Source organism: Pelophylax lessonae (assembly GCF_965119305.1).
Source record: "Pelophylax lessonae genome assembly, chromosome: 6".
Classification (NCBI taxonomy): domain Eukaryota; kingdom Metazoa; phylum Chordata; class Amphibia; order Anura; family Ranidae; genus Pelophylax; species Pelophylax lessonae.
In genome coordinates this window covers 39,101,797-39,118,345 of record NC_138773.1, presented here as the reverse complement: position 1 = coordinate 39,118,345, position 16,549 = coordinate 39,101,797, and the positions used below count along the sequence as shown (strand labels likewise).

Below are 16,549 nucleotides of genomic sequence, written 5' to 3'. Positions count from 1 at the left end.
AAAATGCTGATTTTGGCATTTTGAATACTTTGAAGTGCAATAGAGGGGTCTGGGGTCTTTTAGACCCCCAATCCCTCTATAAAGAGTACCTGTCACTGCCTAATAATGTCACAAGGTATGTATACATTGCTTGTGACAGCAATAAAAGTAATCAGATTTTTTTTTTTTTTTAAAACAGTGTTAAAAATAAAAATTTTAATAAAATAAATAGGAAAAACTTTTTTTAAAGTGCCCCTGTGAGTTTGCACATGAAAGAAAATGCATACGTAAGTCGTGCCCGCAAACAAAAACTGTGTTAAAATCACACATGAGAGGTATCGCCAAGATCGCAAGAGCGAGATCAATAATTCTGGAAAAAGACCTCCTCTGTAACTCTAAACTGGTAACCATTAAAAAATTTTAAAGCGTCACCTATGGAGATTTTTACATCTCGTAGTTTGTTGCTCTCTAAACCGTAACACGTTAGGTATCTACTTACTTGGCATGACTTTATATTTCACAATATACAACACAATTGGGCTGACTTTACTGTTTCTTTTTTTTAAATGCAGTGAAATGTATTTTTTCCCAAAAAATGGCGTTTGAAAGACTGCTGCGCAAATACCACTTAACAAAAAATACTGCAACGACCGCCATTTTATTCTCCAGAGTCTTTGCTAAAAAAAACATGTATAATGTTTGGGGGTTCTAGGTAATTTTCTAGCCAAAAATACTGATTTTAACTTGTGAATGACATGTGTCAAAAATAGGCCTTGTCCTTAAGTGGTTAAGACTAGGGTTGAGCGGACACCTAGATGTCCGTGTTCGACGGGTTCGGCCGAACTTTAAAAAAAAGTCCGGGTCCGTGTCCCGGACTTTTACCGAACTTTTCCCGGACACCGAACCCCATTGAAGTCAATGGGGACCCGAACTTTAAGGCACTAAAATGGCTCTAAAACACCAAAGGAAAGGGCTAGAGTGCTGCAAATGGCAGCAAAACGTAATTAAGAGCATGGCAAGTGCTCTGCAAACAAATGTGGATAGGGAAATAACTTAAAACAACAAAAAAAAACAGAAAAATAAAACAATGTTCTTCTTCATCTCTGAAGGACGAGGCCCATATGGAGTAGGAGGGAGGTTGAGGTGGTGGTGGATGTGGCGGTGACATAGGCGTGCGCACAGGGTGTGCTGGGTGTGCCTGGGCACACCCTAATCACCTAGGGCACATAGCATTGCCAGTGAGGAGATGGGAAAGATCTCCCTGGGACCTGCTCTGCTCTATTTCTCCTTGCCTACAGGTACATGGCCCCGATACATTACTCTCCCTGCTGGCAAACACATGCATGTGTATTTCAACTTTGGGGTGCACACCTTAATGCAATAGGCTGCGCACACCTATGGGCGGTGTAGGTGGAAGCGGCGGTGGAGGAGGACCAGGGCCGGATTAACAGCATCATGGGCTTGGTGCTGAGGATTTTGAAGGGCCTTAAGGGCCGTGCCTTGCCATGCACCCAGAGGAGGAAGGGTGCAGCCATGCATGCCTAATTCAACATGGGATGCTGTCTCTGAAGCCCATAAACACATCCATGCATCGCCAACTGTCCCTCCTTGTCCGGCCTTCACGCTGTGTGGGGAGGTTCTGAGGGTGCTGCCTGGGGAAGCGAGCATAGAAGCCAGACTTCTGTGTTTACAAGTGACAGAAGAGCGGTAACAGTGAATATGGCCAACCCGGGGCCTATATAAAAGGTAGGGGCCTGGAGCTGCAGCTCCAATAGCCCCTACATTAATCTGGCCCTGAGGAGGAGGACGAGGTAGCCAACACTGCTTCTTTTCAAAAATTTTAAATGAGGGTACACCCCAAAAGAGTGAGAAAGAGCAAAAATGGAACAATGGGTGGGTAAGGTCGGTATCCATTGCTATTCTGCATAAGGTACGGAAAAGTCCCGTGGGATCCATGCCTGGTTCATTTTAATGAACGTGAGCTTGTCCACATTGTCTCTGGACAGGCGGCTGCGCTTGTCTGTTATAACGCCCCCAGCCGTGCTAAATACCCGTTCAGATAATACACTGGCTGCAGGGCACGCCAGCACCTCCAAGGCGTAAAGGGCAAGCTCAGGCCATGTGCCCAATTTGGAGACCCAGAAGTTGAAGGGGGCAGACCCGTCATTCACTACATGTAGGCGTGTGCACACATACTGCTCCACCATGTTGGTAAAATGCTGCCTCCTGCTAAGACGTTCCATCTGAGCTGCTGGTGCTGCTGTTTGTTGTGGCGTGCTGACAAAGCTTTTCCACATTTCGGCCATGCTAACCCTGCCTTCTGAGGTGCTGGCGGTGCCCTGGTTGCGTTGGCGACCTCCTCCTCCTCCTCCTCTGCCTTGTGCTTCCACTGTGGCCCCGCTGTCAGATGGGAATGCCAGCAGCATGGCGTCTACCAGCGTGCGCTTGTACTCGCGCATCTTGCGATCGCGCTCCAGTGAGTGAATTAAGGACGGTACGTTGTCCTTGTAACGGGGATCCAGCAGCGTGGCCACCCAGTAATCAGCACAAGTTAGAATGTGGGCAACTCGGCGGTCGTTGTGGAGACACTGCAGCATGTAATCGCTCATGTGTGCCAGGCTGCCCAGAGGCAACGAAAGGCTGTCCTCTGTGGGAGGTGTATCGTCCGTGTCCTCTGTATCCCCCCAGCCACGCACCAGTGATAGCCATGAGCTGGCCTGGGTGCCACCCTGCTGTGAACATGGTTCCATCTCCTCCTCCAGCTCCTCCTCCTCCTCATCCTCCTCATCCTCCAGAACTGTGCCCCTGCTGGACAATTGCGTCCCTGGCGTTTGCGTGTGCAGGAACCCACCCTCGGAGCCCCTTGCGAATGACTGCCCTGAAAGCCTTGGAAATGTTACCTCTTCATCCTCCTCCTCCTCCTCATCCTGTGCCACATCCTCTTCCATCATCGCCCGAATTGTTTTTTCAAGGAGGCATAGAAGTGGGATAGTTAAGCTGAGAACGGCGTCATTGCCACTGGCCATGTTGGTGGAGTACTCAAAACAGCGCAACAAGGCACACAGGTCTCGCATGGAGGCCCAGTTAAATTAAATAGCGGAATAGAAAATATGATCCAAAAAAAGTGTATGTATATCACACGTACACAACCACACTGGGCCCCAATTACTATTGTTTGTACCCCTAAAAGGCTAGATGAGGAGTAGGGGGAGTATGGAACAGGCAGCACCCTCAAACCTTCAGAAGTATGAGATGAACCCCAACAACTTGGAAAGGTGGATCTCTCTCACACGTACCAACACAGACTATCCCCCAATTTAACTGATCCCCAAAGGTTTTTGATTAAATAGCGGAATAGAAAATATGATCCAAAAAAAGTGTATGTATATCACACGTACACAACCACACTAGGCCCCAATTACTATTGTTTGTACCCCTAAAAGGCTAGATGAGGAGTAGGGGGGGTATGGAACAGGCAGCACCCTCAAACCTTCAGAAGTATGAGATGAACCCCAACAACTTGGAAAGGTGGATCTCTCTCACACGTACCAACACAGACTATCCCCCAATTTAACTGATCCCCAAAGGTTTTTGATTAAATAGCGGAATAGAAAATATGATCCAAAAAAAGTGTATGTATATCACACGTACACAACCACACTAGGCCCCAATTACTATTGTTTGTACCCCTAAAAGGCTAGATGAGGAGTAGGGGGAGTATGGAACAGGCAGCACCCTCAAATCTTCAGAAGTATGAGATTGTGTTCACTGTACCCCACAAAGATTGAGTTCACTGCACCCCACAATGATTGTGTTCACTGCACCCCACAAAGATTGTGTTCACTGCACCTCACAAAGATTGTGTTCACTGTACCCCCCAAAGATTGTGTTCACTGCACCCCACAAAGATTCTGTTCACTGTACCCCACAAAGATTGTGTTCACTGCACCCTAAAAGGATGTTGTTCACTGCACCCCACAAAGATTGTGTTCACTGCACCCTAAAAGGATGTTGTTCACTGCACCCCAAAAAGATTGTGTTCACTGTACCCCCCCAAAGATTGTGTTCACTGCACCCCACAAAGATTGTGTTCACTGCACCCCAAAAAGATTGTGTTCACTGTACCCCCCAAAGATTGTGTTCACTGCACCCCAAAAAGATTGTGTTCACTGTACCCCCCAAAGATTGTGTTCACTGCACCCCACAAAGATTCTGTTCACTGTACCCCACAAAGATTGTGTTCACTGCACCCCAAAAAGATTGTGTTCACTGTACCCCCCCAAAGATTGTGTTCACTGCACCCCACAAAGATTCTGTTCACTGCACCCCACAAAGGATTTTGTTCACTGCACCCCAAAAAGATTGTGTTCACTGCACCCCAAAAAGGATTTTGATCACTGCACCCCAAAAAGGATGTTGTTCACTGCACCCCAAAAATGATTTTGTTCACTCCACCCCAAAAAGATTGTGTTCACTGCACCCCACAAAGATTGTGTTCACTGCACCCCAAAAAGATTGTGTTCACTGTACCCCCCAAAGATTGTGTTCACTGCACCCCACAAAGATTCTGTTCACTGTACCCCACAAAGATTGTGTTCACTGCACCCCAAAAAGATTGTGTTCACTGCACCCCAAAAAGGATGTTGTTCACTGCACCCCAAAAAGGATGTTGTTCACTCCACCCCAAAAAGATTGTGTTCACTGCACCCCACAAAGATTGTGTTCACTGCACCCCAAAAAGATTGTGTTCACTGCACCCCAAAAATGATTTTGTTCACTGCACCCCAAAAAGGATTTTGTTCACTGCACCCCAAAAAGGATGTTGTTCACTCCACCCCAAAAAGATTGTGTTCACTGCACCCCAAAAAGATTGTGTTCACTGCACCCCACAAAGGATTTTGTTCACTGCACCCCAAAAAGATTGTGTTCACTGCACCCCAAAAAGGATGTTGTTCACTGCACCCCAAAAAGGATTTTGTTCACTGCACCCCAAAAAGATTGTGTTCACTGCACCCCACAAAGGATTTTGTTCACTGCACCCCACAAAGATTGTGTTCACTGCACACCAAAAAGGATTGTGTTCACTGCACCCCAAAAAGATTTTGTTCACTGCACCCCAAAAAGATTGTGTTCACTGCACCCCACAAAGGATTTTGTTCACTGCACCCCACAAAGATTGTGTTCACTGCACACCAAAAAGGATTGTGTTCACTGCACCCCAAAAAGATTGTGTTCACTGCAGCCCAAAAAGATTGTGTTCACTGCAGCCCAAAAAGATTGTGTTCACTGCAGCCCAAAAAGATTGTGTTCACTGCAGCTCACACACAGAAAAATGGATGTGGATCACTGACACCTGCCTATCTCCAATCCCACACCACACAGCAATATCGATTGTAGTTTGTAGAACACAGTTTCCCTAAAATTCAGCAGACTCTGTCCCTAACAGGATTGAGAAGAGATCGTAGATCAGGATTGAGTGCAGATTCACCCCACCCCCCACACAGCAATATCGATTGTAGTTTGTAGAAGACACTGACCCTATAATTCAGCAGACTCTATCCCTAAAATGCCTACAACTCGCCCTGCCTAAACACTCCGACCTGTCCCTCAATTCTATCCGGACACAAATGGTTTTTTCCTGCCTATCTTTCCCTAATCAGCAGCCAGCACATTGATGTGTGCTCTGTCCCTTAGCTAAGCAGCAGAATGACGCTGCTGCGGCGGCTGCCTCGAACTTATAAAGACTTGGTCACATGCTTCAGACGGCCAATCACAGCTACTAAGACATTTGCAGGCATGGCTGGGATGGCTTAAGGCACACCAGTTAAACGATTGTTGATTGGCTGTTGAAAGCCCGCCATGAAAAGAGCGCCAAAGCATGCAAAACCCGGAAATAAAACGACCGAACACGGATTTTTACCCGAACATACAGTAAAGTGTCCGTGTCCGTGTTCGGGTAAAAAAAATCCAATTATTCGGTACGAACACGAATAATACAGTCCGTGTTCGCTCAACACTAGTTAAGACAGATGTGTTTTGCATTTTCATGGTGCTGTGTGCTGCCATAAATTGGTGCATTGCATGCATTATTGTTTGGGATTGTAATGCAAGTTAGTACATTAATACTCATTGCGCTGTTGCAATGTGCATTGGGGTGCCGTTTAGACGCATGTAACACGATTCGCCGTGTTAGTGGGAAAAAATGTGTTTTTCTTGGACTTACCCAGATCCCTCCAGGACAAGGCTTTTGTCTGCTGTCCATCCAGAGATTTGTGGCTCCAGGTCACATGGAGGGTGAAGTTGGGATTTAATAAGAGATTTCCTGGAACAGTACATTGACTGTTATAATTAAATGTTCCATCATTATTGTCTTCATACTTCTCACTGGACTCCAACTGATGTTCTCCTGATCTCCAGCTGAGCTCCACTTCTTTGGGGTAAAATTTCTGCAGGCTCAGAGAACAGAGGACATCTCCATTGTCACACAGACTTGTCTTCACAGCTCCCGGGTCTTGGGGCTTTGCTAAAATTGATATTTAAAATGCATTGGTCAAAAGTGCACATTAAAGTGTAGCTGTCCATTTGCGTAGGCTTTTAGTATTATCCATGCTTTCTCACTGCCTCCCCACTTCACTGCAGTGTTCACTTCCTTGCTCTAATGGGATGGGGCTTCAGGGTATGGAGAAGAATTCTATACCAGTACTAAATTTACTATTTGCAGGTTTATTGCCAGTTGGATTTTAGTGACAGATTTTCATTAATATAAATAACGTCTAAATCCTCCTAATACACCCTATCGGGCTCTCGTACCATTGGTTGAAAATTATAGTATTGTAATACTAAAACCTTAAATTTGTCCTCTGTAGTTTTACCACCTTATGCACAACATTTCTAGCTGTAAATATGTATAAAGCTGAGGCTGTACTATCTGGTAAGGCTTCTGTCGGGTGACAACAGTATTGCTAGAAAATGATGTTTGCACAAAAAAAAAAAAAAAATTGAAAGGAAATTATCACTCCTCTTTATGACACGAATAACCCAGCACATAGGACATAGAAGTAGGCATCTTTCCTTAGGTTACTTGTTACATAACTAGATGCAACAAAATACTAAGAATATCATCTAACATATTACTTAATATACTGAATTTAGAACCACAGCGGAAAGCCAAATAAAATGATGAAGCCTTTTTTTTATATAATACTTACAAATACACCAAATGTGCCAAAGACTAAAGTGCTAAAGTGCATAAAAAAAATATATTAAATCCACCTTACATAAATTACATATATTACAAAAAATCGTATACATCCAATAAGCAAATAATAATCCAAACCTAATAGGACAAGCAATTAACCAGTGAGAAATCCTCAATTACTTCTTAACCACTTTACTGCTGAGTACTGGAATAGTACTGCGGCAAAGTGGCTCGTTCCCGTCTGACGACGTAGACCTACGTCGCCAGACTCCTCCCCTGTAGGCGGCGTTCGCGCGCCGCCGGAGGCGCGCTCCCGCTGTTTTCATTCACAGCGGGAGTCGGGCCGCTGCTCTGCCCCGATCGTTGGGGATCTAGTGTGGAGATCCGCCCGCCTGTGTAAACACAAGCGGGCGGATCTCCTCAGTGACAGGGAGTGACAGATCGGAGTGTTCAGCATAGCTGGACATCCGATCTGTCCCTGTCTCACACAGTCACCTCCCCCCCCACACGTCAGTAAGCACCAGGCATACATTAACCCCTCCCTCTCCAGTAAAGTTAACCCCTTCCCTGCCAGTGTCATTTTTACAGTAACAGTGCATATTTATAGCACTGATTACTGCAGTAATGTCACTGGTACCCCCAAAAGTGTCAAAAATGTCAGTCAAGGGTCCGATCTGTCCGCCGCAATGTCACAGTCCCGCAAATAAAATCGCAGATAGCCGCCATTACTCGTTTAAAAAAAAACACCAAAAATGACATAAATCTTTCCCTTTGTTAGTAAACGCAATAACTTTTGCGCAAACCAATCAAAATACGCTTATTGCGATTTTTTTTTACCAAACATGGGTTGCAGAAAACAAATTGGCCAAAAATTTTTTAAAAAATTGGTTTTTACATCTTTTTTGGGGGGAATTTCATATAAAAAAATGTGAAAAATATTGTTATTTTTTCAAAATAAACGCTATTTTTTTGTTTATAGCGCAAAAAGTAAAAATCGCACAGGTGATCAAATACCACCAAAAGAAAGCTCTGTTTGTGGGAAAAAAAGGACGTCAATTTCGTTTGGGTCCGGCATCGCACGACCGCGCAATTGTCAGTTAAAGTCGCACAGCGCCGAATCGCAAAAAGTGGCCCAGACGTAAGACAGCAAAATGCTCTAGTGGTAAAGTGGTTAAGGACTAGACGTTGGAGTTATTATTACCAAAAAAAAAACCACCTGATTCATTTATAGGAAACCTCCCACACTTAGGAATAACACACACTTTTGGCCAAGAACATCATAGACCCAGCCAAGAGAACTTCCACTTTTTTGGACCAGGTAGGGTTTTTAAGTGTGGAAGGGGTATAGTATACAAAACCGTTCCGAACATTAAAAAGAAAACCACCCATTTCAAATCACAGGTAAAAGGGACTAGGTTTGAGATCAACAAATTCATCTCCTGTGAAAGTACCCATGTCACGTATCTTATCGAATGTCCATGTAAACCTCAATATGTAGGGAGGACTATTAAAAAGTTGGGGATTAGATTACGTGAGCATGTTAATAATATTAAGAAGGGCTTCAGACATCATAGCTTATCGAACCGCTTTAGATTGGTACACAACAGGGACACCACTTTGCTCAAGTTTTGTGGAATAGATATAGTTCTACCCAACTAGAGGGGAGGAAACTTGAAGAAGGGTATATCCCAGAATGAAACAAAATGAATATATTTACTTAACACAATGAGCCCTAAGGGGTTGAACAATGAACTAGACCTCAACTGTTTTTTGTCTAACTGATAGGGCACACTCACTTTAGAACAATAAATGGAGATTTATAATTTACATATGCATACTTCTTATAGATTTTCTATTCTATTTTCATTTTTTATTTATTTCAATTTTTATTTAGTTCCCATTTTCATTTTTATTATTATTTATTTTATTTTTTTTATTTATATTTATTGTTTTTTTTTTATTCTTTTATATTTTATTTTTCATTTTTATTTTTATCTTTATTTTCATTTTCATTTCTATTTTTGTTTTATTTGTTATTTTTATTTTACTTTCCTTTTTTATTTTTTTAATTATTATTTTTACTTTTATTTTTATTAACTTTTTTTCACATTCAACCATATATTCATATTTATTTATATTTTCATCTTCATTTCTATTTTTATTTTTATTTTATTTTCTTTAATTTTTATTGTGATTCTCATTTTTATTTCCATTTATATTCCAATTTTGTTTGGTCGTTTTTACTTCTGGTTTTTGTTTGTTTTGTTTTTGTGGTTATATTTATATTTATTTCATATTTATTTTTATTTTCATTTTCAGTTTATTTTTCGTTTATATTTATTTTCACTTTTATTTTCATTTTTATTTTAATTTAAATTTTACTTCTTGTTTGAACATCCACACAAAAATTATTTGAATACATTTTTTTCATATAAATTTCACTTATCTTCACATTATCTGGTAAGTGTGTTTGCTGGTGGGGAGTGGAACACTCAACACTGCATGAAATATTTAAAAATTTCAGCACCTTGGCACGGAAGCACTCTTATTTTGAGGAAAATCAAGGAATCTTCACTGGCTACATGCTTGTCACTTTATTAACCTATTTCTGAGCATGCAAGCATTTCTGTTTCTCATTCAATTGAGGATTTCTCACTGGTTAATTGCTTGTCCTATTAGGTTTGGACTATTATTTGCTTATCGGATGTATAAGATTTTTTTGTATTATATGTAATGTATGTATGGTGGATTCACCATTTTTGCTTACGCACTTTCGCACTTTAGTCTTTGGCACATTTGGTGTATTTGTACAGTGCCTTGCGAAAGTATTCGCCCCCCCTTGAACTTTTCGACCTTTTGCCACATTTCAGGCCTCAAACATAAATATATAAAACTGTAATTTTTTGTGAAGAATCAACAACAAGTGGGGCACAATCATGAAGTGGAACGAAATTTATTGGATATTTCAAACATTTTTAATAAATAAAAAACTGAAAAATTGGGCACGCAAAATTATTCAGCCCCCTTAAGTTAATACTTTGTAGCGCCACCTTTTGCTGCGATTACAGCTGTAAGTCACTTGGGGTATGTCTCTATCAGTGTTGCACATCGTGAGACTGAAATTTTTGCCCATTCCTCCTTGCAAAACAGCTTGAGCTCAGTGAGGTTGGATGGAGAGCGTTTGTGAACAGCAGTTTTCAGTTCTTTCCACAGATTCTCGATTGGATTCAGGTCTGGACTTTAACTTGGCCATTCTAACACCTGGATATGTTTATTTGTGAACCATTCCATTGTAGATTTTGCTTTATGTTTTGGATCATTGTCTTGTTGGAAGACAAATCTCCGTCCCAGTCTCAGGTCTTTTACAGACTCCATCAGGTTTTCTTCCAGAATGGTCCTGTATTTGGCTCCATCCATCTTCCCATCGATTTTAACCATCTTCCCTGTCCCTGCTGAAGAAAAGCAGGCCCAAACCATGATGCTGCCATCACCATGTTTGACGGTGGGGATGGTGTGTTCAGGGTGATGAGCTGTGTTGCTTTTACGCCAAACATAACGTTTTGCATTGTTGCCAAAAGTTTGATTTTGGTTTTATCTGACCAGAGCACCTTCTTCCACATGTTTGGTGTGTCTCCCAGGGGGCTTGTGGCAATTTTTAAACGACACTTTTTATGAATATCTTTAAGAAATGGCTTTCTTCTTGCCACTCTTCCATAAAGGCCAAATTTGTGCAGTATACGACTGATTGTTGTCCTATGGACAGAGTCTCCCACCTCAGCTGTAGATCTCTGCAGTTCATCCAGAGTGATCATGGGCCTCTTGGCTGCATCTCTGATCAGTCTTCTCCTTGTATGAGCTGAAAGTTTAGAGGGACGACCAGGTCTTCGTAGATTTGAAGTGGTCTGATACCTTCCATTTCAATATTATCGCTTGCACAGTGCTCCTTGGGATGTTTAAAGCTTGGGAAATCTTTTTGTATCCAAATCCGGCTATAAACTGCTCCACAACAGTATCTCGGACCTGCCTGGTGTGTTCCTTGTTCTTCATGATGCTCTCTGCGCTTTAAACGGACCTCTGAGACTATCACAGTGCAGGTGCATTTATACGGAGACTTGATTACACACAGGTGGATTCTATTTATCATCATTAGTCATTTAGGTCAACATTGGATCATTCAGAGATCCTCACTGAACTTCTGGAGAGAGTTTGCTGCACTGAAAGTAAAGGGGCTGAATAATTTTGCACGCCCAATTTTTCAGTTTTTTATTTGTTAACAAAGTTTGAAATATCCAATAAATTTCATTCCACTTCATGATTGTGTCCCACTTGTTGTTGATTCTTCACAAAAAATTACAGTTTTATATCTTTATGTTTAAAGCCTGAAATGTGGCAAAAGGTCGAAAAGTTCAAGGGGGCCGAATACTTTCGCAAGGCACTGTAAGTATTATAATGAGGCTTGATCATTTTATTTGGGTTTGCGCTGTGGTTCTAAATTCAGTATATCTTTTCACATTGTGATAAACAGCGGTAGCCATTTATTAGTTTAAACATAGGTTTTTTAGCACAGGTTTTTCCTCTCTCTTTTCACAGTATTACTTAATATGCTTTTGTAGTCACGAAGGTCACCAATAAAATTAGGAGTCCCCTGCTCTGTGTTTCCTAAGTCTTAAAATCACTCACAGGCCGGGATGTCCCTTTGGAAGGGTTGCACTTTTCTTGGAGTAGAAGAGCACTCTGCACACATACATTCTACCAAAGAGTATGAAGGCTGTTATCTATGACTTGAGGGTGGAAGCTTGCTGTCCCCTTACTATGGGGATATTATCCCAAGCATGTAAATATACCTTACATAGAATAGTAAAATGAAAAATAAATAACCCTCTAAGTGTTCATAATATAAAAAACACAGGATCAACTCAATATTTGATGTATTCCCCATCTTTTTAAGTAAAATAATTGCATCATATTGATGATTCAAGGGAAAATAAGGAAGCCATTCATGCCAAAAATATATCGCCTGGAACTACTCCACCTATCAGTCTTTATTGCATCAAACCTTTTGTCCATTCATTAATTTACCCTATGTAATACACATTTTCTTAGTTGGAAAATTCTGGCTTAAGAATGTTAAAAAAACAAGCAGAATTTGTTGTTTTCTAACTATACAACTCCTATAGCATGTATCACACAAACAGTTGCAGGTATATTAAAATGAGGAATTATCTCACCATACATAGACTCAGGCTGGAATTTCATGGTCTTGGTTTGTCCATCAGAGGTGATTTTGCAGGCAAAAGTGACTTGAGCGTGTCTGGACACAGATATTACAAATGTCAGTGATGATGATATATTGAACAGTCCTTTATCAGAATTGTCTGTCTCCTTAGATATTGTATAACCAGAATTTGTCAGGGTATCCCCTCCATTGTTGGATATTTCCTCTACTCTTCCATCTGTCTTTTCCATCATCCACATCACATTGGTGTCCTCAGAGCAATAAGACACTGAAATATACAGAGTAACTTTCTCCCCGTGAATCCACCGACAAGGTCCCTGAATCTTCCCAACAATGAATCTCAGCTGATCCGCTAAAAGAAGACATAAATACCAAAACTCAATGCCAATCATCTGCAGGAACTTGACACATCACTTAGACTACAAAAATCTACAATAAGACTATACATTTTCTTAGCAAACCTGCTTTGTATCTCATAATATAAATCCATATTTCTTTTTTTTCAAGAAATAAAGAAATGATAAAAGAAAACAACAAGAAAATCGAAATGAACTATACATTATTTGATTGCCTCACCTGTTAACATGCTAGCCAAGAAATATACCCAAAACAATTACTAGATTATACACACAGAACAGGAACATCTGGGAAAAGGTGGGAAAACAACCAGTAACTGTGCATATACTATAAGGACAAAAGTATTGATTTTAGATATTTCCAGTGAAGAGTATTGTTAATAATAGAGCATAAAAACTTATCTTTAACAATGGTGAACTTGCAATCCTGTGGTAACAGTTTGGTGAAGACCCTTTTCTTTTCCAGCATGACTGTGCCCCTGTGTACAAAGCCAGCTCTCTAATGACATGGATTGATGAATTTGGTGCGGAGGAACTTGAGTGTCCTGCACAAAACTGACTTCAACCCTACTGAACACCTTTGGGATTAATTGGAATGCCGATTACTAATCATATCTTCCTATTCAACATCAGTACCTGACTTCACACATGCTCTTTTGGATGAATGGCCAATGATTTCCCTAGATATACTCCAAAATTTTGATCCCAGAGGAGTGGAGGCTGTTAAAGCTGTACAGGGAGGTCAACTACATACTAATTGCCATGATTTTGGAATGTTCACGAAGATAATGTAGTCAAAAATCAGATCACTCCAAGTATACATTTTAATGTTATAATGAAACCAGTGTTTGCTTTTGGTGCGTGACTTCCTCTCAGGGGCTGTGCTTCCATCTGCATTTAGTGTACTGATAATAGCCCTTAGACCAGTTGTTACCAGTGCCATTCCCCTAGCAGATCCAGCAATGGACTTCACTTTTCACTTAATCTCAGTAACTGGTGGAATGGATTTATCATTTCATTTTTTATAATTTCATATGTATATAATATACCTGGTATATGTTACTGTATATGCTATAATTAAAAATCCCATTTAAAGTGTTACTAAACCCACAACAGTAAAATCAGTCTGTATATGGAGTAAAGCATTCTTGTTATAATCACTGCGGAAGGGGTTAAAGTGATTGTAAAGTCTCATTTTTTTTTTGTTTTGTTTTTTTAAATAAGAAACATGTTATACTTACCTCCTCTGTGCAGTTGGTTGTGCACAGAGCAGCCTGGATCCTCCTCTTCTCGGGTCCCTCTTTGTAGCTCCTGGCCCCTCCCTCCTATCGAGTGCCCTCACAGCAAGCAGCTTGCTATAGAGGCACCCAAGCTGAGCTGCAACACTGTCTGTCCATTCAGACACAGAGCTGCCATTCGACCCCATATAAGGACGCATATATAAGGACTGCAGACACTATGCAAACCAGACAGGTTGTAGAAGCTCACAGAGAGTATGTCGATACAACCTGACTCCTCGTATACGAGAAATTTTTTTGAATCAGCTTGTGGTCTAACGGTAATTTCCATTACATTTGGTGCCGAAACCCAGGAATCCAAAATCCTGTTGTGAAGGACCAGCATTACTAGTGGCCGATACTGTACAGGGGAATTTCTGGTTCAGGCGGAATTCCTATCTTAAAGTCCTCCGTCTGAATTGGCGTTATAAGAGGCCGCTTATCTGGGGCTGGTCCGCAGTAACAGGTGACGGGTTTTCTACGAATCAGTAAGAAAGAGACCCAATCTGGTTCAAGGTGAGAACATTTTATTTATATATGCATATATATACATATATATATATATATATATATATATATATATATATATATATATATATCGATAACACTAAGAATGTTAGTTGTGTAAATGGTTAAAAGGTTTATTTATTTGTCTATGTATATTATTTGTTTGACTTGTCCTATTCTTGTTGAGAGGAAGTAAGTTGTCACGCACTCCTCGTTCCAAACATCTGTGGCCATCTTGGATGGGCAGATAGGTGACCGATCTGCATTTTGGTAAGACGTACTCAGGGCGTCCTGAGTAGACAGTCGAGCACGGCAGATCAATTTCTCTATCTCCCTTTGTTGTCTATGTATCAGAGTGTGTTCTTGTCAGTCTTACTTTGTTTCTGTGTCTGGTTTGATGCACGGATATGGTCTATAATATAGCCGGGCCCACAGATAAAGGAAATTTGTAGGACTTGCCTCGTACACACGTACCTATTGTCGGCCGTAAATATTCGGCCGACGGCCGATTGTAAGCTTGTTAGTATGATGCTTCCGACAGCCGACAGCGCATTTTCGGCCAATCAGAATCTGTTTTGCAGGCATTAAAATTTTTGCAGGCCGACACCAGAACGGCCGATTGTTCTCCAGTCAGTACAGAATTCGGCCGACAATCAGCAAATTTGCAAGACTGGGCATGCTCAGAGAAGAAAAAACACATGGAAAGTTAACCATTACATGACATCACTTCTGCAGTCGGCTGTTGTTGGCCGACAAAATTCGTGTGCAGTCTTTTGCACTTTTCAGCGGACAGGACATCCCTGGACAAAAGACGGCCGATCGGTCGGCCGACGATCGGTACGTGTGTACGAGGCATAAGTCCAAAGCAGCCTTGTAACTCTGTAAAGAAGTCCCGTGCAGACAACATAAATATCCGTGAGATCAAACAACTGCATATCGGTCTGTCTTAAGTGTCTCTGTCTTAGCTTGATACAGAGGTATGGTCTCTAATAAGTGCCAGGCAGCAGATGGAGGAAATTTGTAGGACTTTTTAAGTCCAAAGCAGCCTTGTAAATCTATAAAAAGTCCTGTGCAGACAACATAAATATCTCTGAATCAAATATAAAAACTGTATAACTGTGTATAGATGTCTAGAATACCAATATTCTTTTAGTAGAACACAGAACTCTTATGGAGTCTGTGTCTGACTGCGAGATAACAAAAAATGTTGTGTATAAATATAGGTCTGACCATACATGATACAATTCTCTTACAATTTTCTGTCCGGTTTTCTTGGGATTTACCTTAATACCAATGCTTTTTAGTAGAACATAGATATGGAAGATTGAAGGAGTATAGTAAGTTTTCCAGAGAATCTGTGGCTGTCTGCGAGATAACAAAAGTATTGTGTGTAAAAAAAAAAAACTGCATGCCTGTATTGTGCGGTTTGTGGTGAATCTAACAGAAAATTGGACAACAAAAGATTTATTGTGGTGTCTGCGTCTTTAAGTGTTAAACTTCAGGAAGAAAAAAAAAACAGGAGAAAAGGTGTCCGCTGGTGCTATGAGAATCTCTCTCTCTCTCGTATGATTAAATGTAGATCTGTCAACTCATGGGTTTTCAGGGAATACAGATTTGACATAAAGTATTTAAGGGTGGGATAATTAAATTGCCTGCCATATACTCCTCCCTCCCACCAAAGAAGAGAGATGATTTACGACTGAATCCTACTGTGTCTTTGCTCACACATAGAACAACAACTCCCAGATAGCCAGAATGGTGGGGGAAGGGGAACAGGGAGAAATTCTAAGGGAAGATAAGGCTGTAACAAGCACTTCATTGTCTGATTCCACAGTAGATTTTGAGCAGAAACTAAGATCAGTGATGCGTTTTTCATATATTATAATGGGGAATTGTGTAGTAATTAAGCCTATAGATACACCTGAACAAAATTATATAATAATTGACAAAATATAAGATCTGACTTAGACTCAGAGTTGACTGGACACCAGGTTGC

At 41.1% G+C, this 16,549-nt stretch overlaps 1 protein-coding gene across 1 annotated transcript in view; it reads right to left on the bottom strand.

Moving 5' to 3' along the window:
- The window catches only part of LOC309558538 (uncharacterized protein), a gene marked incomplete at its 5' end in the record, with an annotated part of 169,828 nt that overhangs the window by 93,851 nt on the left and 59,428 nt on the right, over nucleotides 1-16,549 (bottom strand). The window contains 2 exons of the mRNA XM_082261617.1: nucleotides 6,203-6,502; nucleotides 12,406-12,765. Coding sequence (XP_082117743.1) covers nucleotides 6,203-6,502; nucleotides 12,406-12,765 — 660 coding nt within the window. The remainder of the gene's footprint in view (nucleotides 1-6,202; nucleotides 6,503-12,405; nucleotides 12,766-16,549) is intronic.